Raw genomic sequence first — 19,809 nt, 5'->3', positions numbered from 1 at the left:
TCTTTCTGGCGCAAAGCGGGAGATAAACAAGCAAGAGAGGCAGAAACGGCAATCAGCTGATCATTGATCAGTTTCATGATTGAAGTAGCAGCAGGAGAGGGAGGGGGGAGAATGAGAGAAGAAGAGGCATAACATACTGCACAGGTCATGAACAAGATTTTTTAAAAATTTTCATTGTAAGTGGGCTGAAGCAGTTAATTAAAAGTAGTCTAACATAAATGCTGTAATTTGATTATTTTAATAAACCATGTAACTTGGATGCTGGCGTGACTACAGTGCACACATCTGCTGTTGCTCACAGTGTCCAAGGGACCACTCAGGGAGTTTGTGTGTTCGCTCGGACACATGAAAAATTAGAGGGAACATTGCTGCTAACTGGATAAAAAACTGCATATTTAACGCTAAAGTTGTTTGAACTACAGATGTCATCATCTTGGGGCCTTCAGCCTGTTTTTGCTTTCTGAACCATGACAAATGGAGCTGAATATGCATTAGAAGTTCATATTTGCAATGCTCTCATGTTTGATGATTCTCACTTGTAGAGTAACCAGGAATGGGGAAGTGTTAAAGATCATCTTCTTGAGCATAAGTCGTATTCAAACGAATAAAAACCACATCTGTGTATTCAAATGTCGACTGAGTTGTAGCTCGGTGAAAGAGACCGACTTTGGCGATCCTTACACGATCCTCCCTGTTTTGCATTCAGACAGCTGAGGTGCAGACTCGTGCTATCTTGTGCTTGATCAGATGAGAGTCGAAAGTCGTGGCGGTGGAGCACTTCCTGCGACCATCTGTAGACCATTTGCATGACTCAGCAATGAAGGGGGTAATTCAGCAGAATTCTACCATGTCCAGTTGATACAAGTCTGCCTTGGTTTAATTACACTTTTATTTTAATTGGAGATTGACAGTAACAACACTGTTTTTCTTTGAGCCAAAATTTCATTGAAGGAAATTTCAATGCAGCTTTGATGCTGGATGGAGACAGCAACACATTCTAAAACCCCTTTTAAACCCATTTTAAAGTCTTTACAATACACACACACACACACCATATAGTGCTACATAGGGTGTATGCTGAAAATAGAGGGTGATAAACTGGGAAGGTGAAAACTAGTGAGTGAGTGACAATGAAAAGGCAGTTTTCATACCGCTGTAGCTATAATGGAGCAGACTAACAGAACTAATGTTTCTATTGTTGTCCTCCTCTGTTTCATATTGTGCTGAGTGAGCATGCTGTCAGCCTGACCAATAAGAGCCAAGAGTTGCAGTGATAGGCAGGCTGAACCAGCAAATAGCCAGAAACAACTGGTCAGTACAGCACCGCCTCAGGTACCACGTACAGATTTTAACTGGCTTCTGACTTTGTGTGGTGTGGAGTATGCTAGATTTTATATAAATATGGATGAGATCAGCTGGGGATGAACAAAATCTCCTTCAGCAACTATTAAATAGCCAGAAGGGGCCAGACAGTCAATATATTAATTCAGCGTTCCTACAGAACAGACCGTAAAGCATTCCCAACACCAAAAGTTAAAACAATTATTTTAGCAGCTGATTTCTGTACTTAAAAAAACCCCAAACAAACATTTGTTATCGCTCTATAATGTAGGAAATGTAGGCGACGCGGACACAAATACACAGAGGGTTAACGAGGGGGGTGGGAGCACACGGGGGACACAGGTGACACTGATAATTATAACGAGACACGGCAGGAGTAACACAACACTGACGGGAGACTATCAAAGTAAAACAGGAAGTACAGAGACGCAGACCAGATTGGACGAGAACACAGACATAGCGGGCTGGGAAAACATGGAATAAAACACAAGGAGGAGAAACGCGGCATGGGGACTGGCAGATACACAGAGGGGGCACACAGGGGGTAAAGTCACGAGGGGAAATCAAATAAGCAACATCTTAACAGAACAACCGAGGGACCCTAAAACTGACATCAAACAACAACAATACAAGACACACAAAAAACCAGGTAGAAGTCCCGGGACCATGACATGCAGGTGGTTACATATGGTTACAATGATTCAAATGCAGTAAGTATGCACGTTTCTCATATCAATATAGTCCATAACTTCATTACTGTCTGTAGCCCACATGATTAAACACTTTAGTTACATAAAACATGTGAGTTTAGATCTATTAGAATTCTACTGTATAGCCTGTATAGTAAATTAATATGTAGCCCAATAAGTATAAAAACCAAAAAGCTACACTACATGAGGTTAAAAGGTTCATTTACAAACACAGGTCTAACTTGAGTTTCACACAGTTTTTATTAGAAAACAATCAAATTGTTAAATGCTTAAAGTACACAAAATGTCAGAAATCTGCACCGTCATGAACAGAAATTTAAACCTAATTTTTCGTGATTTGTTGATTAACCCTCCGAGGTCTAAATCCCACATTGTGCACATCAACATCACAGATTTGTACAAATAAAGTTCATAACAAAGACATATTAAATATTAAGCACTGGAAACAGCTTGGTTGTTGTTGTTTGGAACATGTCGTTTTGTTGCCATAGCGATGCCTCCAGGGAAAAATTAGGGAGCAGAGCAAGAATGAGACCATGTTAGTGGATATATGCTTTGATAACTTTGCCTAACAATCATAAAGAAATGTTTTATATTTTGTGCATGAATCCTGCATGAAGGCCAAGATGAATCTCTTAGAGTAGAACTATTAGAATAAATAAAAATAATAACACATTGACTGCTTTAGTCTTTTAGATTCACTTCTGTCTGTTTTGTTTTTGTCTCCATTTAAAAGATATCAAAATCTGAGCAAACAACTTGATGTAAAAAGAATCTCTGCACATTCCGCAGTCTTTGCTGCTAAAGTGACATCACAGCATTTAAGCATGTTTTGAATGACAACAGCAGCATATGAACACAAAACTGAAGAGACACTGCAACCGAATGAAAGCAGACCACTATTTAGTGACATTTCGACGTTTCCCTGAGGATTAACTGCTCTGTAATTTACCAAGAACTAAAGTAAGCTCAAATTTCAGTTTATAAACTTAAGATCATTTACTTAAATATATAAAGCCTGATTTTCCTGCTTGCCAGGACAGTATTTATATACTTTACATTGTGCAAGACTAGACTATATTTTCCATCATAGAGAGGATGATGTGGATCTATTATTCAGGAAAACAAATGAAGACTTAACTATTTGTCAGCTGATGTAATATTTGGCAAATTATACATAAATGAGAAAATGTTCTTAATCATATGTTAGAGTGACAGAAGCTCTTTTTAACACGATTATTTCTGAGATTATTTTGTTCATTTAGGAAAATAGAGAAGACTTAAGTTTTGTTCTCAAACAAACTATTAGAATTTCTGAGAAACTGAGGCTGCGTCCACATTTTTGAAAGCGCAGCTTTGTCTCTGCATTTGGGCCTTTCGTCCACACCTAAACAGCAGATTGAGTCACTGAAAGGTGAGATTTTTGAAAATGACATTTTTGTGTTTAGGTGTGGACAAGGAAAACGGACATTTACTCAGGCAATGTCAAAAGTGTGCGCCGCTGTTGACATCACGCTGTGGCCACGTTAGTGTTTACATGAGATCAGTTTCTACAATGGCGGATGTAGACAACATACTGTGTCTGTTAATCTCAGTATCTGCAGTTTTTACACGCTTACATATACACACACAGTTACTGTGCCTCCATTTAGAAACACAGAGGCATCAGACGTGGATTCTACATTCAACACAGACGCTCTCCCAACCCAAATCCTGACGTCGGTTTGGAATAAATGCAATTTTAAAAAATGACATTCATGTATGCTGTATGCATTTTGTCCATTCCAAAGTTGTAAGTCTGTTCCAGCCAAAAAGCTGTCTTTAGTTATTAACATTTAAAACGATGAAGGCACGTGAAAGTAACACAAAATTAGCTGCTTTTCCAGAAAAAGACAAAAACTTCTCAGAAGTACGTAAGGTTTTATGAGGTTTTCCCACCCAGGCTTCTGGACTTCTGATTGGCCAACATTTCTACACGGTTAAGATTTGGCGTGTTCTTGACAGCGTTTCACTTTGTTTTTAGCGTTTAGATGTGGAAGGAGATATTTTTTCTAAACTGCACATGTGGACTGGATTTATTTTATTTTTTTTAAACAAAAAAGGAAAACGTCCGTTTTCAAACATAGCCGTGTACGTTCGGACGCAGCCTAAAGTCATCACAAAAAAAGCAAATTCTCTGAACATTCTGAGTTGAGGTTTAGTGATCATTGTTGTTTTGTGTTCCTTGTAGTCAAAATGAATGCAAGTGGAGATGGACCACAAAATAACCAAAACGGTAAGCACATGTACTCAGTCTTGAAATTGATGAAAAACAGATTTTCAGCAGATAGTTATGGATGTTAATTAAAAGATTTAATGATCTTGCAGGCCACCAGGTTAACCCACAAAGGTTTGCAAATGGAGATCAGCAACCTGCTTATGAACCAATTAATGGAGGCTTCGTGAACAATCTGTATCTTGCTCTTCGTGATATTTGTTGGTTGCTGGATGAGCTAATAGCTTCAGTACTGCGACAATATGACAATTACCTTTACGGTGACGATGACGATGATGATGATGACGATGACAATGATGATGACGATGACAATGACAACAATGTCAACGTTCAAAATAATAATGTGAGGGACAATAATGCCAATGCTGACAACAATGAACAGCACGAGGATCATAATGCTGTGGTTGTTGTTGGCATTGAAAATGAGGAGGCATTTGAAGACCGTGTGGATGTTCACCAGTACATCCTAGAAGAGGACCCTCAGCCAGGTGTTTCCAGGAGGAGGTCTAGAGAGATGGATGAAGAAGATTTGGAAACAAACAAAAGAATCAGATGGAGCGATGATGACTCTGACTACTTCTCTGCTTCTGACACTGACAGCGTGGGCTGTCCTCATGTTGGTAATATTGCCGATGAGGACATCAATCAGCAGGTAACAGAAGAAGAACCGCAGCCTGGTGGATCCACGAAAAGGTCCAGAGAGGAAGATGTTGACGAAAAAGAGCGTAATGGCAAAAAATCCAGGCTTGCACACTCTGATTCGGGGACCAGCTCAACTATGTACGACCACTCTGAGAGCAGCAGTGATGAACTTTTTGAAGATGCGCACGAATAGCTTGACAACAATGAAACTGGAGGCTCGAGGAAGTGTTCCCGACAGGATTTTGAGGAAGAAGAGGAATACTTGCCTGTGTGCAAATTTCGGAGGTGTTCAATTGAGTCGACCAGCAGCGATGAAGACTAAGACTACTTCGACGGGTTTTTTCAGTATCCTTTTAGTAGGCTGATGGCCTACTCATTTGACCCTGAATCCTCCATGCTGCAATAAGCTGGGCATACACTGTGCTGCGATTTTTTCAGTCGCGTTATTCAGCTCCTCATCAAACTGTACAATTGACTCGCAGGGGTGACAAGTTTGTGCCATGGCTTGTGTCCAGATCACACGCCGCACCGCCGTTCTACTCCGTCTTTTCACTCTCATTTCTGCGTTTGCGCGTGCAAGACGCTGCGGTGACACCCTCAGGACGACCCACAGGATTTCAAACAGGTTTGATTTTCTTACGATTTCTTACGACCAGCTCCCGATTGATGATCGGGAGCTGGTCGTGAGGTGATAATCGCTTCTCGTTACCCTCGTTATGTAGACGATGCACGACACACGATCAAGGCCAAACTCAGGACAATCCCCAACACGGTCGCATGACTGAAAAATCGGCCCAAAATGGGCCAAAATTCGCACAGTGTATGCCCAGCATTAGGCTGCCGGGGGATTCCCATGATGCACTGGGTGTTTCTTCTTCACTCACTATGTTTAATAGACCTCTCTGCACTGAATGGTACTTGTTATTAACCTCTGGCTCTCTTCCACAGCATGTCTTTATACTGTTTTCCTTGTCCCTCCCCAACCGGTCGCAGCAGATGGCCGCCCCTCCCTGAGCCTGGTTCTGCTGGAGGTTTCTTCCTGTTAAAAGGGAGTTTTTCCTTCCCACTGTCGCCAAAGTGCTTGCTCATAGGGGGTCATATGATTGTTGGGGTTTTCTTTGTAAGTATACCTTACAATATAAAGCGCCTTCAGGTGACTGTTGCTGTCATTTGGCGTTCTTTAAATAAAATTGAATTGAAATTTGAATAGATGTCACTGTGATGATTTCTTCCCTCCATAGAAAGCTTAGACCCAAATGCAGATTCAATGCACATGGTTAAACTATTTATGAGACTTTGTTTAAAGAGAGGGAATGGAGAATGTGGCTCGAGCTAGGAGTGTCAGCAGAGAGCAGGAACCAGAGGAAAAGCTATTGAGAGACTGAACACCTGGCTCCTGATGGGAACAATCCAACGGGAATTCTGCAACAGAGGGAGAAGAAGTTGCTGGACGGTAAGGGAGTTTGAGGGTAGGATGAGTATGTTGGCAGAGGAGACCTAAACACAGGGAAAACAAGGTTAAACACAGGGAAGGAGCAAGCCAGAACTGGAGCAGAGGTGAAGCCTAGTTACCACTGGAGATGGCAGAACAAACTGGCGAGGAGTAGCAGGCAGCGCTGGTTTAAGAAGCCCTCCTGCTGATTGTTTGCAGATGAGGCCCAGGTGAGATGCTGGAAACTCCACCTCTGAAGTGTGGACACAGTATTCCCGATTCCAAGTGGAAAAGCCCTCAGACACTTCCATGGTGCATGACAAGAAGGATGAGAAAGCATTCATTGTCCATCCGTCCGTCCGTCAGCGTAATGCCTAAAAGTTTATTCAGATGTAAATGTATTACATATTTAAATAAAGATCATCAGTGTTTTTAATGATGCTGCATTTCATTCATGCGTCTCTATTGGACAGTGTTGTAGAAGTTACAGAAGACAGGAATCAGTTCCAGCTTGGCCTGACATTTGATCACTAGTGATGTGTGATACCACTGATTTCCTTTCCGATCCGATACCAAGTAAAATTCAGGGTGCTATCAACGATACTGATCCGATACTTTGTACAAAAACTTTACTCTTTTATTGTATCTCAAATTATAGCGTCATAATCATTACAGGACATCAGATTACTTGTTCTTATCACTTAATAATGCAGAATTCATCATATAGAAATAAAAAACCTGAAGTTGTGCACTATGTGAACACCTTGCCTGCCTGCAGCACTAAAGGACTCCCTGAGAGACGTCTGTCTCACCCTAGCAGCACCTGTCCTTCTCCTCCTCTTCAGTTCGCCTCAACATAAGCTCGTCATATTCTGTGATATGATTTACTCTGAGGTGTTTGACAAGGTTAGTGGTGTTGCCACAACACCTCACTTTCTTGCCACATGTATCGCAAACCACGTCTCGGCTGTTTGTGGATGTAAAATAAATGACTCCAGTTACGCTCAGCCCAGGGGCGATTCTAGGATCAGAGCTTTGGGGGTGCTGAGCACCCAGAGAGCTGCCCAGCCAGCCAAGATACGCTTTACTTGTCACAATGAGACTTCTTCCCTGTCTCTTTCGGTCCCTGCATCCTCCCTGTCCTCATCGTCTGTTGTATTCATCTCCGTTATCAGTCATCATAATTTTACCATCTCTGTGCAAGTCTGCAAATTTCTTTATTAAATCACAAGATTCTTAAATTCATCAAGTCTCTCTGTGCCTGGGTCTTCGTCACAAAACATGACATCACTGTTTTGTACATTTTAACAATTTAATCCCACATTTGTGAAAGAAAAGCAAAACACTTTTTTGAAAAGTCTGTAACAAAACCATCAAATCTGATAAAGGTCATTTAAATGCTGCTAAAGAAGAATGGATTGGAATAAAAAAATACATATCCTAACCTTAATTACTGGGGGGGAATAATAAATGATGCTCATAGTGAGTAAAAAGTAAACTGAGTGCATTTTTTGGACAGAGATTCACTTTTAATGTGTATGTATAATATAATACAGATACATTAAAAAAACACTCCCGAAACATAATAAATTATTACAAATAAATTATTACAAAATATTAAAAAAAAATAATATAAAAATGGAGGCAACTTTGCCTGTGGTAGAATGTATACAATGCATGAAAAAATCTTTACTGCAGATACTAATTTTGTGTTGTAAGATTTACGAGTTTCATGCTTTCATAGTGGTCCTTAGGAGAGCTTGACATTTTTATCAGGTGGTACACACTGTAAAAAGTTTGAGAAACACTGACAACTGTATGTGTGCTTTTGGAAAACATTTGAAGCTGCAGTACAGAATCTTTGAAACAAGCTTAAAACATTTTTAGAATATAAACAGAGCACTCTGCTTCTCTTTACCGCTCCTCACTCCACCAGGGCTGTTTGGCACCTTCTGATACTGTGCAAATGTGATGTACGTACTGCGGCAGTCATACAGACAAGTGGACGGTCCAAAAGTTGGCCTACTTATTACTGGCTGAGGTTTTAGTAGAGTTGTGGCTGAACCACATAAAAATATATCGTTAATTTTAATCTCCCCAATCCATTATAATGTTATATGAGTATGAGTAAAATCAGGTTTTTTCTCTTTGTCAGTTTAACAGTTTCTGTTTTGCCTGTCACTGTTCCCTGTCTGTTTTCTTACCTGGTTCTTCCTGACCTTGTACTTTCTCCTCACGTTCCCCTCTTTCCTCTCTCCTTCTTCAGACTGACAATCATACACAAATTGATTGTATTCAATTCGATGATAAATTACATTAATATAAAAAAATACTATTAAGATCACTAACAAAAAGTCCTCTCTCAGTGTAGTTTCAACCAAAAGGCAAATAACCAAACCACATGAACATCTAATAAAATATATAAATATTGAAACACTGATCCAACATTATTCTTGATTAACAGATCATTTGATTTTACACTTTTACCTGAATGTGACTCCTTTTTTTGAAAAAACCTCCTTATATCCATTATGAACCTGGCTGTCTCTCTGCACACACACACACACACACACCAGGAGTTATAAGGTTAATGGGCATTCAGTCAGTTAGCTAGTTAGTTTCCATTTCAAACAGGACAGTGGTAACAACAGCAGGCTAGGACAATTATAAGTTTTAGATTTTAAATACGCTGTATAAATTTCAATGGGAGCAACAGGACGGTCAAGTATCGCTGATTTTACTACAGAGCAGGACGGATTGTAGGGTAGCAAACATCATCGGAAAACGTGTTTTCAACACTGCAGGTTACCTGGGTGTAATGTTTTTCAGCTAAAAAGAAACATGGTCTGACTCCTACCTAACTATATAAAGAGTAGCTGAAGGTTAAATGCAGCCAACATGTCCTGTTTTAAGCCAGGCACTTACACCTCCGCTCTGCTGCTTCTCAGACACCATCGCTCTGGCAGAACGGGCGCCAGAGCCAGAGCAGGGGAGAGGTGAGCTGGAACAAACCATTTTGGGTGGGGGGGAGGTTATCTATAATTTTGTTGCTAAAGTGTTAAGTCTCAACCAAGTACTGTATGCTTTTATATTTTTAGTAGTGTGTCACACAAACAGCTGAAGCACCCCGAAAATGGGCTAAAATCGCCCCTGGTTGAGATCATGTGACTGATCGGCCAGTTGAAGAATATTCCATTTCTTTGTCTTGAGAAACTCTTTGCATTTGCAGTTTGCTTTGGGGTGCTGCTATCCATTTGCACTGTCAACTGCTGGCCGAGCAGTTTTGCAGCATTTGGCTGAATACCAGCTGAGAGCATAGCCCTGTACAGTCACATCACCAATAAACACTAGTGACCTGGTTCTATTGGCAGCAAACTCTAATCTGTCCTTGCTAATTGTGAGTGTAACCAGTGGTTTGCACCTTGTAGTAAACCCTCTGTATTTCCATTCGTGAAGACATCTTGACTGTAGACCATGACAAATTACTTTTAGGTCTTTAAAAAAGGAGCACTATGCAAAAAAAAATTTTTTTTTTAAATTCCTAATCAGTTAATGTAGTACTTTTGTTAAACCCCTTGAATTAAAGTCTTCATTGTTTGATCTAAAATCCACTATGGTCATGTGCAGAGGCAAAACTACTATAAAATGGGACATTATCCAAAAATGCAAAGGTGTAATTGTGTTTATTGTTATAATGGTTGATGCTCGTTAAACATTAACAGAGCTTCAAATTAGCACACTTGCAGGTAGTCCTTGCGAGCCAAAAGGCGCTGGATGAGCTGATGGGCTGCATTAAGAAGAATATAGATAAAACCTAATAGACTATTTTGTGTGTTGAATCATGCAACGCAACTTGTAGGATCGAAGAATATTAGGTGGAAAATAGCATAATAGGCTACCTTTAAAACCAATGAAAGCCACCTCACTGATCAATTTAAAAAGCTTTTTAAAATATGAAATGTTTGCGAAATGACAACAGACAACAGTAAACATGCAAATGTCACACAGTTCAAGGCATTTTCGGTTTTGCAAGGTTATCTCGGCTAAACATTTTCGTAGAACTGACAATATTCATTTAGAATGAGCAAAGCCTGTGACAGCTCCATCAGAAATTAATACTCTTTGTGCCTGATTAGGCTTCTCTCAGTTTAGAATTAACTTCGACAACTGTCGGGTTTTTCCGTCGTTTCTCTACACTCCACCTCCTGTGCAGTCTGTAAGGTTGTCAGGGGCAACTGGGAGAGACGCTTTACGCTCACACCAGAGGCTACGCGACAACACTGGAAGTAACTGTCGATGTCTGAAGCCCTTTTCAGTCTCTACAGATAAGTTGGCGTCACTTTAGAAGAAAGTGAGCTGAGGTGGGTTTCGACAAGATGACTGACTTCGTTGAATGTTAGCAAGGGCCAGCCATAAATGCTAACTTTGACTAGCTTATCTGGCTTAGCTAATGTTAGCTGCTAGTTGAAGCTAATTTGGATTTATCGTCTTTCCAGTGATACTACTATCTCCTGTAATGCTACAGTATCAGCCGGTTTTGTCAAGTATTACGGTGAACTTATAGCTTCACTTAAGTCTGCATTGTTTACTGTTTGCATGTATCCATTAATGAACTAGCCATGTCAACTCCAAAAAAACTAAACAAAAAAAACTAAAACAAACACACAGCAACCTAAAGCAGAGAATGATACTTGACTCTACATTTTAGGGCTAACTTGTAATTTTTTTCCCAGAACTTAACAAACAGAGGAATCCATCTTTTGTCTTTTGTCTCTCCTTTTTTAATATAGAGAAGTACACGGGAGATATGGCGGTCTATTTTGATCACAGCATTGAGGCCCCTGACAGCAGTGATGTACCCTTTCAGTTGACCTGGCACTCAAGTCTTCCTATATTGGCTGTGGCCTCAAGCAGTCCTGCCACCGGTGGAAAAGTAGACCTGTATCTGCAGCAGGTAACCTCGGACATAAAAGTATGTAACATTTCTCTCATACTGACACACAAATATCGTCACACCTATCTGGTTCATGTTCAGGGGGAGCATGTGGAGAGCTGCCATGTAGTTCGTCCTCACCAGCCCACAAGGCTGCGCTGGCATCCCACAAAGCCAGTTTTAGCGGTAGGCTGGGATAATGGAGAAGTAGTGCTGCTGACACACCCCTCTGGAGATCAAACAGTCTTGCCCGGTGTACATACAACCACCATCAAACTGCTGGAGTGGAGCAGCTTTGGCAGCCGCTTGGTAACAGGTGATGAGGTGAGTTTGTTGCAACAACGTCCTGGCATATATTATTATATTACAAGTCTTTTACATGCTGATGTTTTCATGAATGATGGATCAGTTTTAATAGGATATAATTACTTATCTTTTCTGGGTATGCACTCACTGTAAAATGATGGACTTGTTTAAAAATGGCCTCATAACCCTTTCCAGATTGATGGAAGCAACAATTGCTTCCCTGAGATTGTTACTGACATGGCGTGAACACAGACTGGAAACTACCTAACCTTTGTTTTTCAAAGTGTGTACAGCATACCTTTAGTGTCATTTAAATCTGAAGTGGACATTGAAAAAAGTCATACATCCTTTTATCTCATTGTGTTTGAATAATTGTAATTCCTTCTACTGGGATCTCAGCCAGAAGTCCATCTTTCACCTCCAGCTCATTTAAATCTCAGCTGCCAGACTTATAACAAATTCAAAGAAATAAATCATCATTCTCGTCCTCACAACCTTTTGGGTATACGATACATGGGTACAAGCCTTACATGTTACAGATTTGGTCACTTCTTATGAACCAAGTCACTGCCTGGCTCAATGCAAAAAGAAAACAAATGTTTCTTGTTTTAACTCTTTGAACTTTTCTTTTGTATTTTTAACTAAGATTTTATTGTGTTCTTTAACACACTTTGTAACTGTTTTAAAAGTGCTATGCAAATTAACTGTTAACTATTACTGTTATTATTGTTATTGACAGTCTGGAGCTTTGGCAGTATGGAAGGTGGATGCGAGAGGGAGACTTCACGGAAACCACCTTGTAAAACATGAATACAAGAAACCTTTAACTTGCTGCATCTTCAGACCGTCCACACCTGGAGAGTAAGCAGCCTTCAAAGTCCCATATCAAGTGGAAGAGTATGACATTTTTTAAATCAAATACTATTTTTTGTTTTTTATTATAGTGATGTGGCAATGCTAGCTCGAGCATCTGTGAGAGGAGATGAGCATGCGCTGGACAAGTTTAGCTGGAAGGGGGCACCTCTGAAGATGGGGCCACAGGAGGGACTTGGATTCTTTATCTGCACTGCAGATGGTAGGAGTTCGTGATTTCTGTTGGAGTTTGGAAAATTAAATCATTTGTTATTTTGAATGCATTTGACCATACTTTCTTTAAGAAACAATTTGTTTTTTCATTGCCTTGTATAATTTTGTCTGAGGCCAGCAGTCTTCTGCAGTCACAGCCCTCAATGTATAAAGGCTGTTTATTTTATTTGTTTGTTCTGTAAATTGCATTGATGATACTTTGCTTTATTTTTGAACAGTTACGAAGAACAGTATGAGAAAAGTATTCATGGTTTCAGAAAGTCTGATTAATCCAGCAGACTTATTGAAAATTATATCAAAAGTGTATTTTGTTTATTTTCTTTGATAAATATGAACACTTTGTGGTTTGAGCTGTCAGATATTCCACTTATTTAATCTTTAATCCCGTGTCTTATGCATATAGGTAAAGTCCATAGTGTGGATGAGTATTGTAAGACGAGTGTCCTTCTCAGTGTGGAGGGCTCCATCAAGAAACTTCTCTACATTGAGAAGACAGAGGCCCTCGCAGTGATCACAGAGAACCTCATGCTGTCACAGTATGCTCTCGGACCTGAGGGTGGAGCACAGGAGATTATGAAGGTATACAGAAAGATTTTTTAAAAATATATATTAACCAGTAATATCAACATGAATGATCAATCTCAGTTACTTTAATTCTTACTATACTTGAATATGTGAGCCCTTTTTATATTCTGTGCCAGGACTAAAGTGCGTGACTTTTTTTGTGACAGGGTAAGTTGAGCAGCAAATCCGGGCAGAATGTAGACGTTGTGTGGACAGAAGATGGCCTCCTCATCACTGCATCCAGGGAGCAGGTCATCAGGTCAGTATACACACACTGAGAAAAAAAAACATGTAAATTTCAAACTTGAGTAATAATGTCCCTGTTGAATATTTTAGGCTGTGGGATCTGGAAAGAGATGACAACTATGTTTTGTCTCTTGATGAGACTCTGGGATATGAGAGGGGAGAGATGATCAACTGTGTTTCATACTGTGCAGGCAAAGGTAATGGTGAAGTTTGCAGAGAACTGTAAATGAAAAGAAGCTTTTTCTTTCACATCACCATATTCCTGAATGTTTCCAAATGCATAGGTTAAAAAAAAAAAACTTGTTGCTTTTTTAAAATTTGTGCAACACTCAGAAATCCTAGCAGCTGGCACCACCAATGGACGCATAGCAATGTGGAGGATGGTGGTGCAGTCGGGTAGCAGTAGAGGTGACACTAAGCCCCAGTGGAAATTGCAGACACCAACAGAAATTGGAGGAAATGTCACTCAGCTACAGGTAATGTCTTGACCAGCATTAGTACATTACTTTCGTTCCATCCATCTTCTACCACTCCAGGTCTATCCCAGATGTCATGCCAATGAAGAGTCATCAGTTAAACTAACCAGTACAGTACTCTGAACAGATACTCTGGCTTCCTCCCACAATCCAAACATACATGGGTTAGGGGTGTTTCGATTACATTACATAATTTTTTTTAAGATTATGTCACAAACCATCTGTAGTGTTCTGTTTAGAAATTCCACTTTGATCTCTCCTTCAGTGGGGCTCCAACCTGAATCTCCTGGCGGCAAACAATTCAAACACAGTTCTGATCCTCTGTGAGCATGTGATGTCAGCCCACTTCAGCCACCAGGTGGCAGCAGTGCAGCTTTCCCCAACACAGCTCAACATCACTCAGTTCCACACAGGTCTGCACTTTTCTCTGCAGTCTGACATGCATGTCAGAGGGGTGTGTGTTACTAAGGTAAGGGTAGAGATGAAGGCTTTCACAAAGTATTCCTGTTGGTGACAAGCAGAAGTTTAAACTGCCGTCATGTCAACATGACTTTCTTTTTGTCACACTGTCAGGACTCAGTGACGGTCTGGAATAGCAAGCAGGTCACTGTGTATGAGCTTTCAGGGACAAGTCTGCGCAATACAGGTACAGCACTCACTGAAAAAACAGTCTAAACAGCACGGTTTCCACCTTTAATTTCACCACATCTGCTTTCTCTGCCTTACGTCTTTCTAATTCCCAGGATCATTTCCTTGTGATTCGCACGTGGTGGCTGTACACGGCGAGAATCTTTACACTGTAGAACCAAACCGGGTACAAATCCGCACACCTCAGGTCTGTTTGCCTCATATATTTATATAAACACAAATATGAGACAGCATATTTGTGACGTTAAGTCAGAGTGGATTTTAAAGAATGTAAACATATTTGGATCTTGGGTATTGCTTTCAGGGCACAGTGAAGCAGCTTTTAACCTTCTCCAAGGCAGAAGGTAACCCTGTACTACTCAATGTGCGCCAGTCCTATCTGGTGGTGGGCACAGACACGGCAAACATCAGAGTGTTCGACCTCTCCAGAAGGTTGGCATTCACGTGGATGTTATCCTGGTTAAAACAATTTAAAAAGAAGCCTCTGTGCTTTTTTTATTGAGTCTTTATCAACATGTTCTCTGTCCTTATAGAGATGCCAAAGCTCACTGCAGCACCAAGAACCTAGCTGACCAGATTCCCAATCTGGGAGCACTAAGGTCAGTTAAATGTAATGCTAATGGGAGCCAAGTCAGCATCCTAATCTCTCAGGTGAGTGTACTGTGAGCACATCAAACCTTGCTTCTATTTCATATTGGAAATGTAATGTCTTTATATCAAACTGTGCATATTTAACTTAAATGAACTGTGCGAGATTATTTCCTCTCAGGTGAATGGGCGACCTGATCACAAAGTGTACTTTTATGATGTTGAGATGGACACTGTGACACACTTTGACTTCTTCACTGGCAGACCTTCTAGTGGTATCTCACAGCAAGAAGAAAGTGAAAAGTAACCAAAGTAGCTTTCGTCTGTTTTGATTGTGTTCGTGCACATTACCTTTTTCTCCCTTTGATTACATACTGTGCTCACTCTGTTCTGTTTTCCAGGCAGCAGTGGTTGCTCAGCGGTCGCTCTCCTGTGTCTCATTTCTGGGATGAGAGTGAACCTCGTCTTTTTGTCTGCGAGACTGTGCCAGTCAGCTCTGAATCCATATTAAATAGTTCCTTGGATATGGTAAAGACCACTCCTAAACACTGTAATATAGTAATAACTAAGGGGTAGTTAAAAAGTATGATGGCTTCCTTTCACTTAGGTGGATGTGTTGGTGGTGACCCTCTTCTGCACACAGGAGCATGGGCTCCTCCTGCAGGACTGCTCCCCTAGACCTCCAGGCATGCAGGCGCTCCTCGCTCTGGATGTGCCCTACTATTATTATAGCTGCAAGGTGAGGACTGAGAGCACGCTGCTTGTGTGTGTTCTCCATTTAGCCGGGGTGATCCACATATAAATCTGTTGCTTAATTTTTTTGTGTCATGTATCATGTGTCTTTTTATTTATGCTTGTCATTATTCTTATGTGCAACTCTGTGTTTGATCCAATACACCCCCAGCTATTATTTCGGAGGGGTGATGTATTTCTGCCTGAAGTAAGTGTCTGCTCTGTACGGTTCGTTCAGAAAGCCTCAGTGTTCTTTGTTGTGCTGTGATTGTGTGTGCCTTGCGTTCCATATAAGAAAACATGAAAACTCCAGCCAGCACAAGTGCATCTGTGGAATATCTACAACTCTAATTGTGCACAGCTACTAACCACTTAATAAGATGACATGTTTTGTGATCCCTCCTACTCAGTCTCTAGTACTCATTATTCCCCTTTGTATTTCACATTTATTTTATTTTTCAGTTCTCACTTCACAACATGCTTATTATGAGTGGGTCTGAATCATGTGGGTGCTGATCTTACTGCTACATATTTTTACCAGCCAGGTGAGAAGGATCAAGGGTTAATAGAGGTTTCGGCATCGTCATACCAAACCCAGCCAACGACAGGGACGCCCTCCCAGGTCCCTCATATGGTGTCCCGGAAAGCTCTTAGAGACTTTGTAGGTCTGGAGAACTGTGAGAAGGCCACTCGCGACGCCATGCTCAACTTCAGCTTCTACCTGACTATCGGTGACATGGATGAAGCCTTTAAGTCTATAAAGCTCATCAAGAGGTATGTTTACATCACAGATGCATGTGTCTGCTCAGTGGTATTTGCTAATAGAGGAGGCATGGGGCATGGTATTTGCTTCTGTTTGATAACCGTCATCACATCCCCACCAATCCACTAATTGTTTCCACAAGGGCTTTAGTTCAAAGACAAAGCACACAACACACAGGGGGTAGCATTGTTAACACAACCTTGACAGTTCTTGGAATGCTTTCCAATGCTCTGCAGTGGGAGAGCTACAACAAACTGTTGATTTTCATTTTTATCTCATTTTACTCAGCACCTTTGACTGTTAAGGTCAAACTCTTACAATAGCTCTGTAACCTTTAGTGTGCTATGCTCTCTTAAAGTCTCATGAAGAAACTGTCCCTGCTTTTTCAATATTTTCAAAATTTGTCTTGCCTCTAAAAAACATACAGGGTATAAAGGATGGATGTAGGTGTCTGTGTCATTACCTGTTGGTAGGTGCCGCCTGGTTATGAGCTGAGAGTTTTCATCGTCACCATTTTGGCGTTTTATAACCTTACATGACAGTTGAGAGGTGGATCTGACTGTCAAGCACACCGCACTCTCATTCGTTAACAACTTGTGATCGTTAAGTCATTGGCCAATGAGCACGCACAGGACAATCCTTCTTTCTGACTCTAATGATAAGTATAATTTACAAAATGAGCTTAATTTTTTATTCAGTATGAGCTGAGTTGGAAAAAGCAGAGTATTTATTGATGTCTATGGGAACCACGGGAGCATATCAAAATTATTTGAAAATTCTGACTCAGTAACTAAAAATTACTATTATTATGTATTTAGAAGTTTGAGTTACTTTTGAGATACTTAACCTGAAATTTGGCTTGAAAAATGTTTTTTTCAATTGGGTTTCTATCGCTGGTCCTTGCTGACAATTACAATGAATAGACGTTTAAGGTACGTTAGCCTTAATTTTTCAGTCCCAGAAACGACGTCCATCATTAATACTGTTAGTCTTAAGCAATGAGAGCCTTTGTAATTAAACACCTGGCAACAAAAAGTGATGACACACCAATGATCTTTCAATTTGAAATCTCTATATGGATCCTTTAAAATGAGCAAACTCACTGTACATGAATTAGATTAAAAACACAGGACATGATTAAGGGTTTTTTGTGTGTCTTTGTTGAGGGAAGGAACTCTTCAGTGTGTATATGTGTGACTGTTTCTGTTAGTGTGCGGGTGTGTTCTGAGGGGATGTACTTTTCTAAACATTAAATCTCACACACACACACAGGTCCCCCTGCCAGTTTGGTCCAAAGCGAGTGCCCCTTTACCATTCTAGATGTAGTAGATTTATTTTGAGGAAATATCTGGTGGAAACACTAAAGACAATATGCCTTTAATTCTTACAAACATTAAATCAGGTCACTAAAAGGATGTGTGTGTTAGTTCCTGCAAGTGTGTGTGCGTCTTTGAGAAATTTATGTGATATCAGCGATAATCTGATATTATCTTTAGGGGAGTACGTGATCCAGGGAACAATTCTGCTGTAGCATTGCTTTCACACGTACAAACATTACCCAAATGGGAAAATAGCATAAAAACAAACAAATGGGAAAACGGCTTACACCATTGGCCGGATATTCCAAACTGTTTAATAGGGATGATGACAGGTTTACTTGGTTCCTCATTGAAGGCTATTTTTACTGCTGCACATATTTTTTTTTTTTGAAGATTTGTATTGTGTATGATTCCCGCATATCTCCACCCACAGAATTATGCATTTCCTGCAGTACTAACCTGTATCTTCAGGGACTTGTCTCTATGATCCAGGTCTGAATCAACAAAGGGTCTCATATTTAAATCTGACTCTAGCTCGTGAACCAGAATTCATTCAGATGTAGTAGATTTATTTTGAGGAAATATCTGGTGGAAACACTAAAGACAATATGCCTGTTTGACATGTGTGCATTAAAAGGTGAGATCACCTGAGTCACAGCTGCATCAATGTGCACTATAAGAGGCCTGTCCTCCCTCTGATAATGAAACCCACAGTATTCGCGGATGAGATATAAAACATGTAACACACTTTGAAGGTGATGTTGTCAGTATCAAAGTTCCTCCTGCCGTTAAAAGCAGTGTGTCACATCCAGGTTGGGATGTCTTACTCAGTGCACACTGTGCTGCTTCCTCTCATTCACATTGTCCTTGACTTTTAAGTGACATGCTGCTACAAGATTATCTTCCCACACACAAAAAGACCAGTCTGTTACAGTCTTTTTCTTTTGAATTTACTCTTCAGAGCCAAACTTTCCTTGGAATTAAATGACTCAAGAAGGTGTTCAGGCTGAGACTGGTGTGATACATTTGACCCTCATGACCCCCATTTAAGCCAGTTGTCACTGGAAAGAATGAGCTAATTTTAGTTGTTCTTCCCTGTGAGGTTTTCATTCTCCAAGGAACTGATATCGTCATTCAGTACTTTTTGTACCATCCTTTGATGCTTCAGGCTCGAGTCAAGTTCCTTATTATAATAGTACAACTGGAAGTTACTCTGAGACTAGGTTGTTTTGGATTTGCTGAGATATAACTGCTGGACATGGTTTCGGGGTTCAACAGCTGTGGTGCAGCTGTACGTGTATAGTACTATGAAAAAGTGGATATATTGGAGGCTTTTCAACCCTGAACAGCCTGTTTAAGGTCAGGCTAAAGCATCTCAATTAGATTTAAGTTCGACTAGGCCAAAACCTTCATTTTGATTTTTGTGAGTTGTTTAGAGGAGTGACGCACCAGGACATGCTGGTGTGTTTTGGATCATTGTCCTGCTGCACTACCAGAGTGAGCTTGATTTTTGTGTGATGAACTGATGACGGACATTCTCCTTCTGGATTATCTGGTCGAGAGCATGGTACTATCGTCACACTACCACCTCCATATTTGACTATTAGTATGAGATTCTTTGTGTTAGTTTTACGTCAGCAGTCTCTTTCTTATTGTTGAATAATGAACTCTGACCTTAACCAAAGCAAGTGACCCTCGCAGTTTTTTAGATGTTGTTCTGGGTTCCTCCTGGATGAGTCGTAATTTTG

At 40.4% G+C, this 19,809-nt stretch overlaps 2 protein-coding genes and 1 long non-coding RNA gene across 7 annotated transcripts in view; 2 read left to right on the top strand and 1 right to left on the bottom strand.

The window, feature by feature from the left end:
- Nucleotides 1-772: 772 nt before the first annotated feature.
- LOC146512884 (uncharacterized) lies at nucleotides 773-6,175 on the top strand. 2 transcript variants are annotated; one of them, XM_085169592.1, is made up of 3 exons: nucleotides 773-1,332; nucleotides 4,282-4,326; nucleotides 4,419-6,175. In XM_085169592.1, the coding sequence occupies exons 2-3, from the start codon at nucleotides 4,287-4,289 to the stop codon at nucleotides 5,159-5,161; spliced, it is 783 nt and encodes a 260-aa protein (XP_085025718.1). In that variant the 5' UTR covers nucleotides 773-1,332; nucleotides 4,282-4,286; the 3' UTR covers nucleotides 5,162-6,175. The 2 variants fall into 2 exon arrangements, with proteins under 2 accessions (XP_085025718.1, XP_085025717.1); XM_085169591.1 differs by lacking the exon at nucleotides 773-1,332 and adding an exon at nucleotides 2,899-3,014.
- LOC146512883 (uncharacterized) lies at nucleotides 3,404-9,619 on the bottom strand. 3 transcript variants are annotated; one of them, XR_014875600.1, is made up of 4 exons: nucleotides 8,888-9,619; nucleotides 7,164-8,667; nucleotides 6,541-6,774; nucleotides 3,404-6,465 (listed from the first exon to the last, which is right to left on the bottom strand). It is a non-coding gene; the product is annotated as an uncharacterized LOC146512883 (long non-coding RNA). The 3 variants fall into 3 exon arrangements; XR_014875602.1 differs by having other exon boundaries at nucleotides 8,605-8,667; nucleotides 8,888-9,364; XR_014875599.1 differs by having other exon boundaries at nucleotides 7,164-9,358.
- A 968-nt stretch (nucleotides 9,620-10,587) lies between these two features.
- The window catches only part of ift140 (intraflagellar transport 140 homolog (Chlamydomonas)), a 28,425-nt gene continuing 19,203 nt past the window's right edge, over nucleotides 10,588-19,809 (top strand). The window contains exons 1-19 of one of the 2 annotated variants that reach the window (XM_085169581.1): nucleotides 10,588-10,761; nucleotides 11,191-11,354; nucleotides 11,436-11,657; nucleotides 12,379-12,500; nucleotides 12,584-12,714; nucleotides 13,129-13,304; nucleotides 13,457-13,548; nucleotides 13,626-13,732; nucleotides 13,869-14,011; nucleotides 14,277-14,480; nucleotides 14,585-14,657; nucleotides 14,755-14,846; nucleotides 14,964-15,091; nucleotides 15,193-15,310; nucleotides 15,429-15,550; nucleotides 15,649-15,775; nucleotides 15,855-15,986; nucleotides 16,152-16,187; nucleotides 16,521-16,753. In XM_085169581.1, coding sequence (XP_085025707.1) covers nucleotides 11,208-11,354; nucleotides 11,436-11,657; nucleotides 12,379-12,500; nucleotides 12,584-12,714; nucleotides 13,129-13,304; nucleotides 13,457-13,548; nucleotides 13,626-13,732; nucleotides 13,869-14,011; nucleotides 14,277-14,480; nucleotides 14,585-14,657; nucleotides 14,755-14,846; nucleotides 14,964-15,091; nucleotides 15,193-15,310; nucleotides 15,429-15,550; nucleotides 15,649-15,775; nucleotides 15,855-15,986; nucleotides 16,152-16,187; nucleotides 16,521-16,753 — 2,405 coding nt within the window. In that variant the 5' untranslated portion in view covers nucleotides 10,588-10,761; nucleotides 11,191-11,207. The remainder of the gene's footprint in view (nucleotides 10,762-11,190; nucleotides 11,355-11,435; nucleotides 11,658-12,378; nucleotides 12,501-12,583; nucleotides 12,715-13,128; nucleotides 13,305-13,456; nucleotides 13,549-13,625; nucleotides 13,733-13,868; nucleotides 14,012-14,276; nucleotides 14,481-14,584; nucleotides 14,658-14,754; nucleotides 14,847-14,963; nucleotides 15,092-15,192; nucleotides 15,311-15,428; nucleotides 15,551-15,648; nucleotides 15,776-15,854; nucleotides 15,987-16,151; nucleotides 16,188-16,520; nucleotides 16,754-19,809) is intronic. The other variant, XM_085169582.1, reaches the window with a different exon arrangement.

This window comes from Neolamprologus multifasciatus, chromosome 8, assembly GCF_963576455.1.
Source record: "Neolamprologus multifasciatus chromosome 8, fNeoMul1.2, whole genome shotgun sequence".
NCBI lineage: Eukaryota > Metazoa > Chordata > Actinopteri > Cichliformes > Cichlidae > Neolamprologus > Neolamprologus multifasciatus.
Note: the sequence above shows the minus strand (reverse complement) of the source record. Positions and strands in the feature narration are given on the sequence as shown.

Excerpts from the sequence above, each read along its gene's own strand:
- LOC146512884 (XM_085169592.1), top strand. The coding sequence starts at position 4,287 with ATGAATGCAAGTGGAGATGGACCACAAAATAACCAAAACG. Across the intron at positions 4,327-4,418 it reads ACCACAAAATAACCAAAACG|GCCACCAGGTTAACCCACAA; the intron begins GTAAGCACATGT and ends ATGATCTTGCAG.